This window comes from Equus caballus, chromosome 25, assembly GCF_041296265.1.
Source record: "Equus caballus isolate H_3958 breed thoroughbred chromosome 25, TB-T2T, whole genome shotgun sequence".
In the NCBI taxonomy this organism is placed as follows: domain Eukaryota; kingdom Metazoa; phylum Chordata; class Mammalia; order Perissodactyla; family Equidae; genus Equus; species Equus caballus.
In genome coordinates this window covers 27,256,942-27,270,660 of record NC_091708.1, presented here as the reverse complement: position 1 = coordinate 27,270,660, position 13,719 = coordinate 27,256,942, and the positions used below count along the sequence as shown (strand labels likewise).

General features: G+C 59.6%; 1 protein-coding gene across 5 annotated transcripts in view; it reads right to left on the bottom strand.

Moving 5' to 3' along the window:
• The window catches only part of COL27A1 (collagen type XXVII alpha 1 chain), a 144,235-nt gene that overhangs the window by 34,938 nt on the left and 95,578 nt on the right, over positions 1-13,719 (bottom strand). For 4 of the 5 annotated variants that reach the window (XM_023628722.2, XM_023628721.2, XM_023628726.2 and 1 more), the window contains 9 exons: positions 11,064-11,117; positions 10,443-10,487; positions 10,317-10,361; positions 9,980-10,033; positions 8,822-8,875; positions 7,897-7,950; positions 7,051-7,104; positions 5,207-5,260; positions 1,262-1,369 (listed from right to left, as the gene is read on the bottom strand). In XM_023628722.2, coding sequence (XP_023484490.1) covers positions 1,262-1,369; positions 5,207-5,260; positions 7,051-7,104; positions 7,897-7,950; positions 8,822-8,875; positions 9,980-10,033; positions 10,317-10,361; positions 10,443-10,487; positions 11,064-11,117 — 522 coding nt within the window. The remainder of the gene's footprint in view (positions 1-1,261; positions 1,370-5,206; positions 5,261-7,050; positions 7,105-7,896; positions 7,951-8,821; positions 8,876-9,979; positions 10,034-10,316; positions 10,362-10,442; positions 10,488-11,063; positions 11,118-13,719) is intronic. The other variant, XM_023628725.2, reaches the window with a different exon arrangement.

The window sequence follows — 13,719 nt, the reverse complement described above, 5'->3', positions numbered from 1 at the left end:
GGCTCGTAAAATTCTATTTTTAAATACTCCACTGTTTCCAGGCCACAGAGTGGGAGATACTGTTCTGCAGCCCTGATGACAAAGAGACTCAAATCCAGGCCTCCGTCACCCAACACACACTCAGTCTAACCCCAGGGAACCTCCTTCTAGTTCCAGTATATGAGAATTGGGAGTGACCGCAAACTATGGACAGTAACACTGCTACCAACAACATCATTCCCATCACCATGGCCACCGTCACCACCACTGCCACCACCAGCACCAACACCACCACCATCATCAACACCACCATCTCCACCATCATCACCATCACCATCACTGTCACCACCACCACGACCATCTCCACCATCATCATCACCACCATCTCTACCATCATCACCATCACCATCTCCACCATTACCACCATTGTCAACATCATCACCAGCATCATCACTACTGCCATCACCATCACCACCATCTCCAGCACCATCACCACAATCTCCACCATCACCACCACCACCATCACCACTACCATCACCACCACCAACACCACCATCAGCACCATCACCACCACCAGCAGCCTCCAATCATTTCCTCCTCCACATTCATAAAGACCATCTTTTATATTTTTGGTGCATTTTATAAAGTGCTTCCCTATCCAATGTTTCATCAACTCTTTATAGACGAGAAAAACAAGGCTCAGAGAGAGGCACGGATTTGACCAAGGTCACACTGAGAGCGGGTGCTCGAGCCAGAACTCAACCTTTGGACTCTGGGTCCAGAGCCATGTCTGCCACATGGTGCTGCCCATCTCACAGTCATGACACTTAAAAGCTCGCTAGGAAAAGGCTCCTGGAATGCTGGAACTCAAGTGATCTCAGCACGCATTCCTTCTAAATCCTTCAGCATGCCCAGGGCGCGACCCAGACAGGGCAAGGGCAGGGGAAAGGTCACACAGCAAGTTACTGGCGGAGAATCAGCCAGCGCCCCTTCTGTACACTCAGTGTGGCTGACCGTGAGGGTTGCGGAGGGCGAGGTAAGCAGGGGCCGGGTGTGTGCAGAGCACGGCAGCCGGGCTAAGGTCAGTCCTGTTATTCTGCGGGCGCTCGGGAGCCACAGGAGGGCTGGGCCGGGGAGGGACATGGTCCGCTCGGTTCTCTGGGAAACTCCCGGGTGGAGGAAGGACCACAGTAGAAGTCCCTCCCATCTAACGGCCTAAAGAAGCCTGAGTATTATTCACACCCAAGAGCCCCAGCGCTGGCACGCAGCCATGCACACTCACCCGGATACCAGTGATGCCAGGGGGCCCGGGGGGCCCATCCTCACCCTTCAGCCCCTCCTGGCCCTTCTCGCCACGTTCACCATCAGGCCCGGGGTCACCCCTGTCGCCCTGGGTTGGAAGGGCATGAGAAGGGGAGAGAGAGAGAGAATAAATTAGTCACCAAGTCCCTCCAAGGCCCCAAACCTCGGGCTCCATTTGGATGTCCACAGCCGACGAGTTCCTGATTCTCCTGTCAGTTCCGAGCTGCCCAGAGGGTGGGCTGGCACAGGCAACATCCCCCACATGGCGGTTTCTAGTGTCCCTGCCTGCGCCGGGGAGGGAGTGGCTCAGTGGGCAGAAAGGACCCAACCACGCCCACCCATGGAGCTCTCAGGAAGGGGGCAGGTTTGGGGGACCAGGCTATTTCTCCCCGACACAGACACATTGCGAGGACAGGAGTCTCAAGAAGCTGAAGGACATTTTTATAAAGGAAAAAATTCACCCAATTCTGCCTCTGAGAACTCTTGGCATTTTTCTGACTTGCATCTTCAATGCTTGCTTACACAAAAACAGTTTGCAACAATGATAGTAAGTAACAGGCGTTGGTTTCAATTGCTGTGTCCAGGCTCAGAGTGTGAAACAACTGTTGCAAAGCAATGATGCTGGTTAGCGGGAAACGGTTTTAAAGCCGTCACCCAATAGGATGGCACTCTCCCATCTTTTTTTTTAAATGTCTTTCTCTTCTGTGAGCACGTTCTCCCATTGCTGTCTGCTCTGGCTGGTTCTCACTCCCACTGACTGCGGAACACTCCCTGTCCAGCGATGGCAGCTGACACTTACACAGCACTTGCCACGTCCATACTCTGGCACGGTAGGCTGTGCCAGGATGGGGCACAGGCTGTCGCCCTTGGCCCCCTGGGCAGAGCAGGTTGAGGGGTGCAGCATGGGCCACTGAGGAGTAGGGCAGTGCCCATCAGAGGGCCGCCTCTGTGAGGGCTGGCAGGCCTGGTGGGCCCTGTGGCCAGTCTGCAGGTGGCTGGGCTGTGACTGTCCAGGGAGGCCCACGGAGAGGGTATGAAGTCACGGATAGGAGGAAGGGTGGGCGGGGGAGCGGGCTTGGAAAAGCAGAGCACATCTTTGCCAGTTTTGTTTCCCAGCACCATGCCCTACGAGGGCACTGATAAAGTGGTGTGCGTCCAGGAGAGACAGCACGGTGCAGAGGGTGTGCAGCCAGGGTCTGGGGACAGGACCTCCGGGGGCACACCCTGCAGGCCAGTCCTGCTGGGGCCTGGGCTCTGGGGGTGGGAGGCTGGTGCCAGAGACCGCTCAGCCCGGGTGGACTTCCCGGTGGAGAGGGGTCTGGAGATGACACAGATGAGGCAGGAGGCTCCCCGCTGAGGCGTGGGGCAGATGTGTGCCCGAGGAAAGGGTCGGACAGCTTGGTTTCTGGGGTCCCTTCCCACTGAGATTCTCAGATTCCAAGCCTGGAGATGGGGAGCTGGCCCTGAGGACCCTCTTGCAGAGGTCTCCGGCTCCAAGATTCCCCTTCTTGCGCTCCTAGCTCTCAGAGGCAGGCAGTCTGTTCCAGGCGGCTGTGCTGGGGTTTCAGCGAGGGGTCCAAGCCTGGGCCCTGCAGGGGCTCCAGCTCCAGGGACTGCCCAGCCCCCCACAGCCTGGGCTCCTGCACAGCCGCAGTAGGTGGGCAACCTCATGGGTCCCTTGCAGAATGGGCTCGGGGTTGGGGGGCGGTCCTAGAGAATCCCAGAATCCGAGGGCAACTGCCAATGCTCAGAAGCACCTTACACATTGCCAAACTCCCCCTTCTCAATCTACAGATGGGGAAACTGAGGCCCGGAGAGGTGGAGACTTCCCAACACCACATAGAAGTCAACGGCAGAGCATGGCTAAGCCCCCGGGGTTCTGGTTTCTCTGAATTCCACGGTTTTTTGCTGAGAGGACAAGACCTCCCTCACCCCAGGGGCCACGTCGCCTAAATTCAAGTCTTGCTGCCCCCTCACCATGGCTGTGCGGCCCTGGGCAAGTGTCCTCCTTGGTAAAATAGCACAAAGGGTCACTGCGAGGATGGAAAGACAGAATCCACATAAACAGCTCAGCGCAGCGCCTGGCCCCCCGGGCCCTGGAGAAAGATGCGCTATCACCAGGAGCCATGGCCACCCTTGTCACCTTCAGCGGGTTGTCAGCCAACTCAAAAACGATAATCGACACAGAAGCACCCTCCAAACTATAAAGTGCTGTGCACATCCAAGAGGTTGTTTTCACCATGAAGGTGATTCTTGGACACACATCACAAAGAAAGCAGATTCTGTCCTGGGATTCCTGAGAGGACTGGGGCAGACGCTGCACACCTGCGCCCTCCTCTGGCCCAAGGTCTCGGGTGGCACTGGCCTCGGAGGGGGTGAAAGAGGAGGAAGCCAGGGCCGAGGGGCCAGGACGAGGGAGCAGGAGGGACTGTGGATGCCCCCGAGCCTGGGAGACCCCCTCCCGTCCCCCATCAGCAAAGATTCCAAGGAGAAGAAGGGTGGCTGCATAGGGTGCCTCAGTTTCCTCACCTGTCAGTGGGGATGGTGATGAATCTAGCTTATAGGGTTTCTGGGAGGATTAAATGGGGTAATTCAAGGAATGCTCTTAAGGCGGGTGGTGCAAGTACATGGCGAGTACACGAGGCATTCTAGCCACAATGTGCTTCAGTGTCACCACAATCCGGGCCGGCACTCGGCAAAGGATGGGGTTGTACCCCAGGATGCAGCAGGGGTGGAGGGGCGAGAGGGCAGACGATGGCAGACAGGGGGCGCTCTCGCCCTTGCAAGGAAACCACGGGGCAGACGGGGAGCCAGCGGGGGGTCTGTCACAGAGGCATCCCCAGACCCAGGGCAACCGTGGGGACAGGGCAGTGGGCTGGAGGTCTGGGGATGGGGAATCGAGGCCTGGAGAAGAGGGGTGCTTCTCTGAGGCCACATGAGTCAACGGTTGACAAAGGGACGGGGAGCCAACTCACATGTGTGACAGGCCAGCCCTGGGGAAAGCCCACGGACTGGTCCAGGGCTGGGCCAGGGATGGAGGCCAGGGACAGGCCTGAGCTGAAGGCAGGGCTGGTGAATCAAAAAGCAATGCCGACCTGCCCCGGGATAAGGGGGCCCTGGTGCCTCCTTAAGTTCCCAGCATCTGTGGCCGACAGATGCATCTAAGGGACACAGCAGGGCTGAGTTCAGCCCACACGCTTTGGTGCCAGGGAGCCCTGCGTTTGGGTTTTGGATTCTCCGCTCACAGCTATAGACTCTGGATGAACACACCTCTGCCTCCTTCTGAGCCCAGTCTCTCTCCCTTTAGAATAGGCTCATGGTGCAGAGAACGAGCCAAGGCTCGGGTCTCGGCTGTGCCAATTACTAGCTGTGTGTCCCTGGGCAAGTTGCTTAACCTCTCTGAGTGTCAATTTCCTCATCTAAAGACAGAAATTACCCTGTAGCATTGATTGACGTGATCCATATAAAGGGCTTATACGTGTGTGACTAGTCCTCCATAAATAGCAGCTTATAGGTCATGGGTGGTCATGATCATTTTCCTGATCTCTTAGGATGTTTGGAAGATAACAGTTATCAAAGCCACTGGCTCTCGGCCTGGCAAAGAGTGGGTGGTCAGGTGCCACCTTAGCCAGGAGAAGCCGCAGTGTCGAGGAACAGGGCAGCAGTGAGGCGTGGCAGGGGGGGATGGTCCCCGGTCCCGCCTGAGTGGGGTCGGGAGCAGTGAGCAGGGTGGGGGGCGGGCACTGGACAGGGCTCACCACACCCACCCTGCTCTCAGTGGGAGCCGGGGGTCTGCTCGCAGAGCTTCATGGGAGCACGCTGCTTCTGGGATAAAACTTAGGTCCTGATGGGAGGGCAGTGGGGACAGAGGGAGAAGGCAGCTCGCGAACAGCGCTCCTCTCCAGACCCTGCACGGGACACTCACCTTCAGCCCGTCGGGCCCCGCAGAGCCACTGTCACCCTCGAGGCCTGGCTCTCCCTGGAAAGGGGGGACAAGGAGACATTACCAGGGAGAGTCCCAGCACACTTTGACCTCCTCCCCTCCCTGGAGCATGACCCCAAACCCCAATCTCCAGACAGTGGGGCCCCGGGGCACCTGGCACACAGCGGGCGCCCAGTAAACAGGGGCTGAATTAATGAATGAGCAGGAGAGGTGAGCAGACCCCCAAGCCACAGCCTGCTCTGTCTGCAGGGTCTACATGAGGTCACAAGTGAAAAGTGCTGGTCGCAGAGCCGTCCAGGTTGGCTGGTCGGACGGGGGGGAGCAGTGCAGCCTGGGGTTGAGAACAGCTCTGCCATCAGACAGACCTCAACAGCCCCACTGGGTTTCGCCTTCACTGGCGGGTTGACCACAAGCAAACCACTGAGCCCTCGCGGGGGTCTGTTTTCTCATCTGACAATGGGGCTGATCCCACTTCCTTTAAGGGTTCCCAGAGGGCATGGTGGAAGCACCCCCAAATGGCAGCCGTAGGATATACTATTCCTGGACACGGGGCGAGCCCTCAGACCTTCTTGCCAGTAAGTTTAGGGGCAATACCAAGACCCTGAATCCCCATCTGAGCCCAGCCAGGTTCTCTCCTCGCCCTTCCAGCTCCAGAGATGCCCCCGGAATCCTTGGTTCTCCAAACAGCCGTCAAAGTAAGGCCGGGTCTCTCTCTGCTTTTGGAATTCATAGCTGTTCTGCATCTGAGCTGGAAGGGGCCTCAGAAGTCATCAGATGCAGGGACGGCAAAGACGTGATGGGCGTGTGTAGATCCCACCCCTCTCATGCCCATGGCAGACATCACTAATCGATCCACTAGGATGCGGGTCCATGAAGCCAAGGCCTTCTGGTACTCGCTGCTGTGCTGCCAGTGACTTGAGAGAAGTGCCTGGCACACAGAGGGCATCAAGCGAATGCCTGTCATTCTCTTTCCTACGGTGCCTGATAGGGCCTCAGGATCCTTCTTAACGTGGCTCTCCACGAAGACAGTACTGATCCATCTTCATGGACACATAAGACTTGCCGGCTCCACGCCGTCCTCTCCTGCCCTGTGGCCTCCCCCTCATTCTACATCTGAACTCAGCTGTGGGGTCTCTGTTAGCTTTGGGAAGCGGGTAGCAGGAGGCATCAGAAATAAGGAAAGAGGAGAAATGAGGGGACTTGGGTTGGGGGCCCAGTGCCCTGTGAACTGAGCCCCACACGAATGCCCCCTCACTCTCGGTCCCATCTGTGAGGTGCTCAGCATCCGTTCCTGTACTCAGGGGGCCACGTCCAAGCAGGGACCGTATAAACCGGGAACGGAGCACAGAGAGGTGGACACAGGCTTCCCAGAGCTTCTCAGAGGAAGACAAGATGTGAGGGTTTCTTTTGGACAAAAGGAAGACAACCTTCCATAGAACAGTTTCAGGGATGATAACAGGCATTTTTCCAATAAAAGCGCTCGGAGGTCAAATAAGTTTGGAGACCCCGGATGAATCCAAAAGGAACCGATTTCTTCGGTTGCAGGCCTTCTCAGAGCCTTGAAAAAGCTACTGTTAACGTGGAAGAGGGAAGACTGGGCACGCAGTGAGTCCCAAACGCTTTGACACAGCATGCTCTTCTTTGAAGAGCTCCCTACACTGTGGAGATGCTGGCCTCCCAGGAGAGGCTGGACGAGGCTGTAGAGACTCATGGTCCATTTCTGCAGTTGGGGAAACTGAGGCTCAGACAGGCTGAGTAAAGCCCTGCCGCCACCCGAACACCCCGGGGGACGCTTTTCCAGGGAGAATGAATTTGCATCGACTTACCCGCTGCCCAATGAGGCCCTGCTCCCCAGGGGTGCCCAGAGGCCCAAGGTCCCCCTAGGAGAAGCCAAACACAAGTGCATGGGGGTGGGTAGGGCCAGCCCGGCCCTCACCACCAGCTCGGATGTGTCTTTCTCCTACAGGGATTTCCAAGCTTTCCTCCCCCATTGCTGGTGTCTGGGGGGTGGGGCGCAAAGAGGAGGTGGAGCTCGGAGCCCCCAGACCCGCCCCAACGGGACAACCCCACTTCTCTCCGTCTCATATACAGGGTGATTTTCTGCACTGTTCGAGCAAAGGATGCTGGAACTGAGCAGAGACTGAGTCCCAGGGCTGGTCCAACTCCCTCTGGATGCTGGGAGGCTCAGGCAGAGATGGGGGTGGTGGGCTTCAATCCTGCAGCCCCGCCAAGGCTCCCCCAGGCCCCTGCCTCAGTGAAGCCCTCAGGCCACCAGCATGGCTCCCCAGCTCCAGGAGCTGCGTCCTCTGCCAACAGCAGAGCAGGGAGGGGCTCTCAGAGCCCAGGTATCAGTGGGCGCCTGTTCCCAGCAGGTAATGAGGGGAACTGGGGCTGAAATGCCGATGGTATCGCTGGAGGCCGGGAGGTGGGACTGCCCCAGGATGGGCGGGTGCCAGAGAAAACATTGCCAGGCAGGGGGCAGGGGCGGGGGCTCCGGATCGGCTGGGCCCTCCGATGTGGCCATGGACAAGCCCTGCTCCCCAGCCAGGAGCACAGAGGACCCATTATCCAGGGCACAAGAAAGGCCCGTTTCTCTTCTGTGGGGAGGACGTGGCCGCCAGCTGGGAGCTGGTTTCAACAAGTCATTTTTCTCTTCTTTCATCCCGCCTTACCTTCATCCCGGCTTCCCCAGGAAGGCCCGGTTCTCCCACTGCACCTGGAGGCCCCTGCAAGAAAATGCCATTGGTCCCTCCTGGAGCAGGGGCTGGCCCCCCTGGTTCTAAGGGAGGAGATAACTGAGGCAGGTTCAGAGAGGGCAAGGGACATGCCTGAGGTCAAACAGCAGGAGAGACCCAGCTGGGAGCAGGCTGCAGCCTTTTCGGAGCTGGGAGCTGGGAGGGGAGTGGTTGGGCCCAGGCTGCTGAGCCTCGGGGCTACCCAGAGGCTGCTGGAGCCCGTCCCCGCCCCATGAGTGTGGTTCACCACATTAGGAGTCCCTTGGCGAGCACGGGGAGGAAAATTTCATGATTCACATCAGAACAGGGGAGGAAGCCAACGGATGCTGTGTTCGGGGCTGAGGGGTTCCAGCCCTTCTCTCTGTAGCCGGGCCAGGATGACAAGGGCGGGAGGGGTGCTGAGTTATCCCTGCTGGCATGGCTGCGGCCCTTGCATAAACCCTGGGGCTCAGCTTTCTCCTCTGGAGAAGGCCCGGTTGTCTGAGGCCCCTGCCAAGCTCCTTGCTGCACGACCTCAGGAGGGCTGGCTCTGTACTCAAACCTGGTGCAGGGGGGAGGCCCCAGCGAGGGTGGGGGGATTGCCGCTTTCCCTGGTGCTGAAAAAGAGGCAGCGCCAACCCCCAGGAGGGTCCCGGCACCCTGCAGCCCATCCCTGCCCCTGGATCTGGGAGCCAGCTCCTCACCCTATGCCATTAGGGTGGACCTGCCCTCTCTGCCAGGGTGTCTGCCTCCAGTCTGTAGCTCACAGAACGTGACCACCTCCTGGGACCAGGACAGGGACCCCCCAGGAGGAGGAGGGCTGAGAGGCGCTGATGCATCCTCAGCGGCATCATGGGACGAACGAGGGTCCCTCGGCACTCACCTTGGGTCCCATCTCTCCTGGAGGGCCAATTAGCCCCTGGGGTCCCTGAGGGCCCTGGAAGACAGACAGACACACAGACTGTTGGGAGAAGCCAGCCTGGGCTCTCTTTGGGGTCTGAGGCTCGATAATGCAATCTGGAGGGGTGGGCGAGGGTGAGGACCCACAAAATCCTGGAGTCTGCAGCCCACCCACCCCCTGCCACACTGAGGGTCCTCCCCCGACCCCGTATCCTCTCCAATCCATCTGCACACTCTTCTCTTCATTTCCTTAAACCCCGGTGGGGCCCTGCCCTGCTCAGAAACCTGCCAGCTCTCGAGCCTCGCTCACTCTGTTCCCTCTGCTTGGATGCTCTTCCAGCTCAGATCTACCTCTGGAAACCCCCAGCCCTGCCCCTGGTCAATCCATTGCTCAAGAGGGCATTCCTTTGGGCGCCAAGATGTGGGAGTGTGGCAGGGTCCTGGGGTGCAGGCACCTCCTGTCCTCCCCCTGCCCCATCCGGGCTTCCTCCTCTGAGCCCCCTGAGCTGCTGCCCTCTCCTCTCCAGCAGCACCACTCCACAGCCTCTTCATGGGGTCCCCGACGCTGGGACTGTCCCCCAAACCCATCCTTCCAGGGAGATCTTCTGTGGAGTCCCCTCTGTTTCAAACCCATCCATGGCTCCCATTGCCCTTGGGATAAAGAGCAAATCGTCTCCAGGGCTCTGGGGGACTGACCCCTGTGACCTCCCCCTGCAGCTCTGTCCCCTCCAGCCATGCTAGACTCTGCAGTTCCCGGTCCGCTTGTCCATTTATTCTTATCTCCCCTCCCTGAATACGCGGTTCCCTCTGTTTTTCACAGTGCTAAGCATTCTATATGCATTTTCTCATTTCCTCTGCACAGCAGGAGGGCAAGGTAGGAACAGTTATTCCCACTTTACTGGCAAGAAAACTGAGGCTGGAGGGCAGGTGAGCTTAGACTCAAAGGCAGAGCTGCTGAGCTCCCCGTCCAGTGCTCTCTCCACCACCAGAGGCCTGTCCCGTCACGGTGGGGGAGCCTCAGCACCGTCTCCCTCCATCCTCTCTCCTTGTCTGACCACACGGCCCACACGCCCAGGAAGGTGGCGCATCTGAGACCCTGCCCGGGGCAAAGATGTGAGCAAGGGAGGGAAAGGGCACCTACCGGTTCTCCTGGGAGGCCCTTGGTGCCTGGGGGGCCCGAGGGACCAGGGATGCCCTGCAGAGACAAACAAAGGCAACCTGAGGCCCTCCATGGCCTTCTGCACCCTGCCTGTCCCCTGGGCCTCAGTCAAGCGGTTGCAGCATAGGAACGTCCCACTCCCACTCTCTGCCGTGTGAGGGATGGGGAAACTGAGTCCCAGGGGGGAAGACATGTGCTGGAGGGTCTTCAGTGCAGGGAGTGGGCACCCAGAACTTCGGGGTTTCCACAGCAGGATGGCTAAAGTGGGTATCAGCTCCCCCAAAAGCCCCAGGGAATTTCAGGAACCGCCGCTACTCACGGGAAAGCCTCGCGGGCCTGAGTGCCCTCGCTCGCCAGCCGTTCCCTGGAAGCACAGGGGGTTCGTTAGGGGCCCATGTCACCAGGCAGGGGGCGGAGGTGGGGTTGGTGGCCGTGCCTGACGTACCTGCTGCCCGGGCTGGCCCGGTCTGCCCTGCGGTCCTGGAGGGCCCTGCAGGAGGCAAGACACAGGGAGGTGGCAGAGGGCACTTGGGAGGACCCTTCGGGGGTCTCACACTCCCACGGGAGATCCAGGGAACCAGGGGCGGGAGCATGGCACCCACCCCTCTCGCCAGGGCGCAGGTGGGAAGACTTAGGGCAGTGGGGGAGTGGCTCCCCACAGTCAGCAGGTGCTTGGGGTCAGGAACCAAGGATCCCTTGTTTCCGATAGAGGTAGGAGCCGGCTCAGCTCTCAGGGGCCCTGGAGGGGGCTGAGGGTCCCAGGGAAGGGGCCAGAGGCTTGGTGTGATTCCTCTGCCCTCTCCCCTCTCTTTCTTGCTTCCTCCTGCTCTCTCTCCATCTCGAGCTCTCTCTCCCTCACTTTCAGTCTCAGGACTCCCTCTCCCCTCCCGTCTGCATGCTCGGCCAGGAGGAGCGCTGATGAGCTCTCAGGAAGTGCCCTGCAGCCTCTCGGGACACCCTGCTGTCCCCAAGGGGCCTGCTGCTGACGAGGGTGTGACCTCTGGTGCGGGATCCCAAGCCAGCATGGGAGGCGAGAGGAAGGGCAGGCCGGGGGTGGGGGCAGTACCTTCAGGCCCCTGGACCCCTGCTCCCCAGCTGGTCCGTCTGGTCCTCGGGGGCCCTGGAATAGGAAAAAGGGACTAGTGCAGTGGACAGCAGGGGTCTCCCTTGGGCTGGGAACCAGGAGGGCGGGGCTGCCTGGAGCCTTGGGCCTTCCCCTGCACAAGCCTGGGGCTCTCTCCTCCCCGACTCTGTACCCCCCTCCCCTGCACACTTCCGCCCTGAGTGGGTCACCCACGTGCAGCGTGCCTGCTGAGATGGCTCTGCGGGGGCTCGGCATGGAGGACTCAGCTGGAGGCCCTACCATTCGGAATGGGGCTGCTGGTGCATTGAAAGCCTGTTTAAAGTGACCTTGGCGGGGGGGGTCAGCCAGCCAACCCATTTCACACACGTGGAAACTGAGGGCCAGAGCCAAGAGACGTGTGGCCAAGTCCCCAGAGCCAGGCCTTCAGATTCTGTGGTCACATGCTCTTCCCAGAGCACGTGGGGCAGAAACAGGGGTAAGGACCACAGCCCTTGGGGGAAACTGACAGAAGGCCCTGGGGGGGTCTGCGTGCGGCCAGATGTGTGGAGGTAATCAGGTCCAGCTCACAGAAGAGTTGAGCTGAGGAGGGGGCAGGGGCGAGACGGCTGTTCCCTGGAGCTCTGGGCTCAGGGATGACCCCCCCGAGTCAGGAGTGTTGTTCCTTTGAGAGCTGGGAGGGCCCCGAGGCGGGTGGAGTGCGCTCCCTGCCGCCACTCCACAGACGGGAACACTGAGGCCCAGCCCAGGAAAGCGACTTGTCTAAGTGCTTAGCACATTAGCAGCTGCATCCCCCCCAGGGTTCCACCCACTGCGCCATATGTCCCCTCCATGGGGCCTCCCACAGGGACACAGATGGAGGGGGCCCCCTGGAAGAGGCCCCTGTGGGGAACAGTGTGATCTCTGTTCTATATGGGATCGGAGAGGCCATGCTGGGGAGACGGAGGGTCCTATGAAGGAGGTTGGTCCACTGAGCCAGGGAGCACCGGGACCAGCCACAAAAGGGGGCTGGAGAAGCGCCTGGCGGGGAGGGGGGATGAGGGATAGGAAATGGAACATGGGGAAATCATTTACAATTGAACAAGGAAACTTTCCATTAATAACTGTGCCAGAAAAAGTGACAATTCCTCTGATCAGCCACCCGGGGCTCCCGGGGCTTCGACTCCGCACGGCAGCCTTAAATAGCGCCTCGTTGATTAAATGAACCCAGGACAGGAGACCACGGGCTGCAGGGGGCGGTTCAGCTGGGGGTCGTCGTTCCCAGTGTCTCTGGGCCCAGGACCCACTGGGGGGTCCAGCACCGGGCACAGTGGCGCTCGGGAAATGCTGTGTCTCAGGGACAAGGACTGCTCCTCACTGAGTCTCAGTTATCTCGTCTCTCAAATGGGGACAAGAAATCTCTCTCTCAAGGCAGGAGATGATGCACGTGGCAGCTCCGCGCCTGGCATGGAGGAAGCACGCTGTGACGCCCGGGTTTGCCAGAGCAGGCTGCAGGCTCCCTTGGCCAGTCTGGATTCAGTCCCTTCCTCCGAATAGGCAGCTTAGATACAGCATGTGGCATAGAACTGGAGAGAGTGTTTGCAGGCTCAAGATGAGGTTGGATAAGAGGGCGTGGGGGCAAGACTCGGTTCTGCTGCCAGCTTGCTGTGTGACCCCAGGAAAGCCCCTTCCCCTCTCTGGGCCTCAGTCTCAGGTGGGCCCTGTCAGACCATGAGTTAGACTTACCACCTCTGTGTCATGGACAGGGGCCTGGTGGAGATGGAACCCAATGGGGGGGGGGGGTCATCCGGGGTCATGGGAGCCAGGACAGAGGCTGAGTTGACCGGTGGGCCTCTGGGCCCTCCTGAGGGATGGCTTCAGGCCCCTGGGCTCTGTCTCCAGCTGAGGCATCAACCTCCCTGGAAAGGACCAGCTCGGGGAGTAGAGTGGAGGCCCAGAGGGGTTGAGGGCTTGGCCTGAATCACACAGTGCCCTGTTTCTCCTTAGAAGCAAGGCCTTTCTGGGAGAAAGGTCATGGGATGTACAAAAATAGTAACAGCAGCAGCAGCAGCAATAGCGAAAGCTATTATCCTCATCTTACAAATAAGGAGACAGCCTACGGTCACACTCTAGCAAGCGGAGGAGTCAGAATTTGAACCCAAGTCAGCCAGATGCCCATTTTTTTCCCCAGCACTACCTGTTACAGTTAATCAGTGTGAGAGTGAGCTCCCCATCATAGGGAGTGTGCAAATCAGGGCCTACAGGAGCCTGCCCTGAAGGCTCGGCCCTGGGGCAGGGTGTGGGAGAAGACAACGTCCAAATGCCTGTTACCTGCGAGCCTCCGTTATCCCCCGGGAGCACCGCAGAGCTCAGGGAGAGGCTGGGGCTGGCTTGAGGGAGACGAGATCAAGCTCTCCTGTCTGGAGGGAGGAGGAGGGAATGGGGCCGCAGCCATCCTCCCTCCCCGGCTCCGCTGTGCAGGGAGAGCAGCCAGGGCCGCCAAGGGCCGCGCACACGCCCTCACCCCTGCTCTGGGCCGCTCTGCGCTCATCCTGTGTCCTGCGGGTCCCCCAGTACGGACTCTCCCTTCTCCAAATGAACACGGCTGCCCCCCCCCACCCCGACCCCGGCGGCAGGCCTGGGTTTCCACCAGAGCCGCACG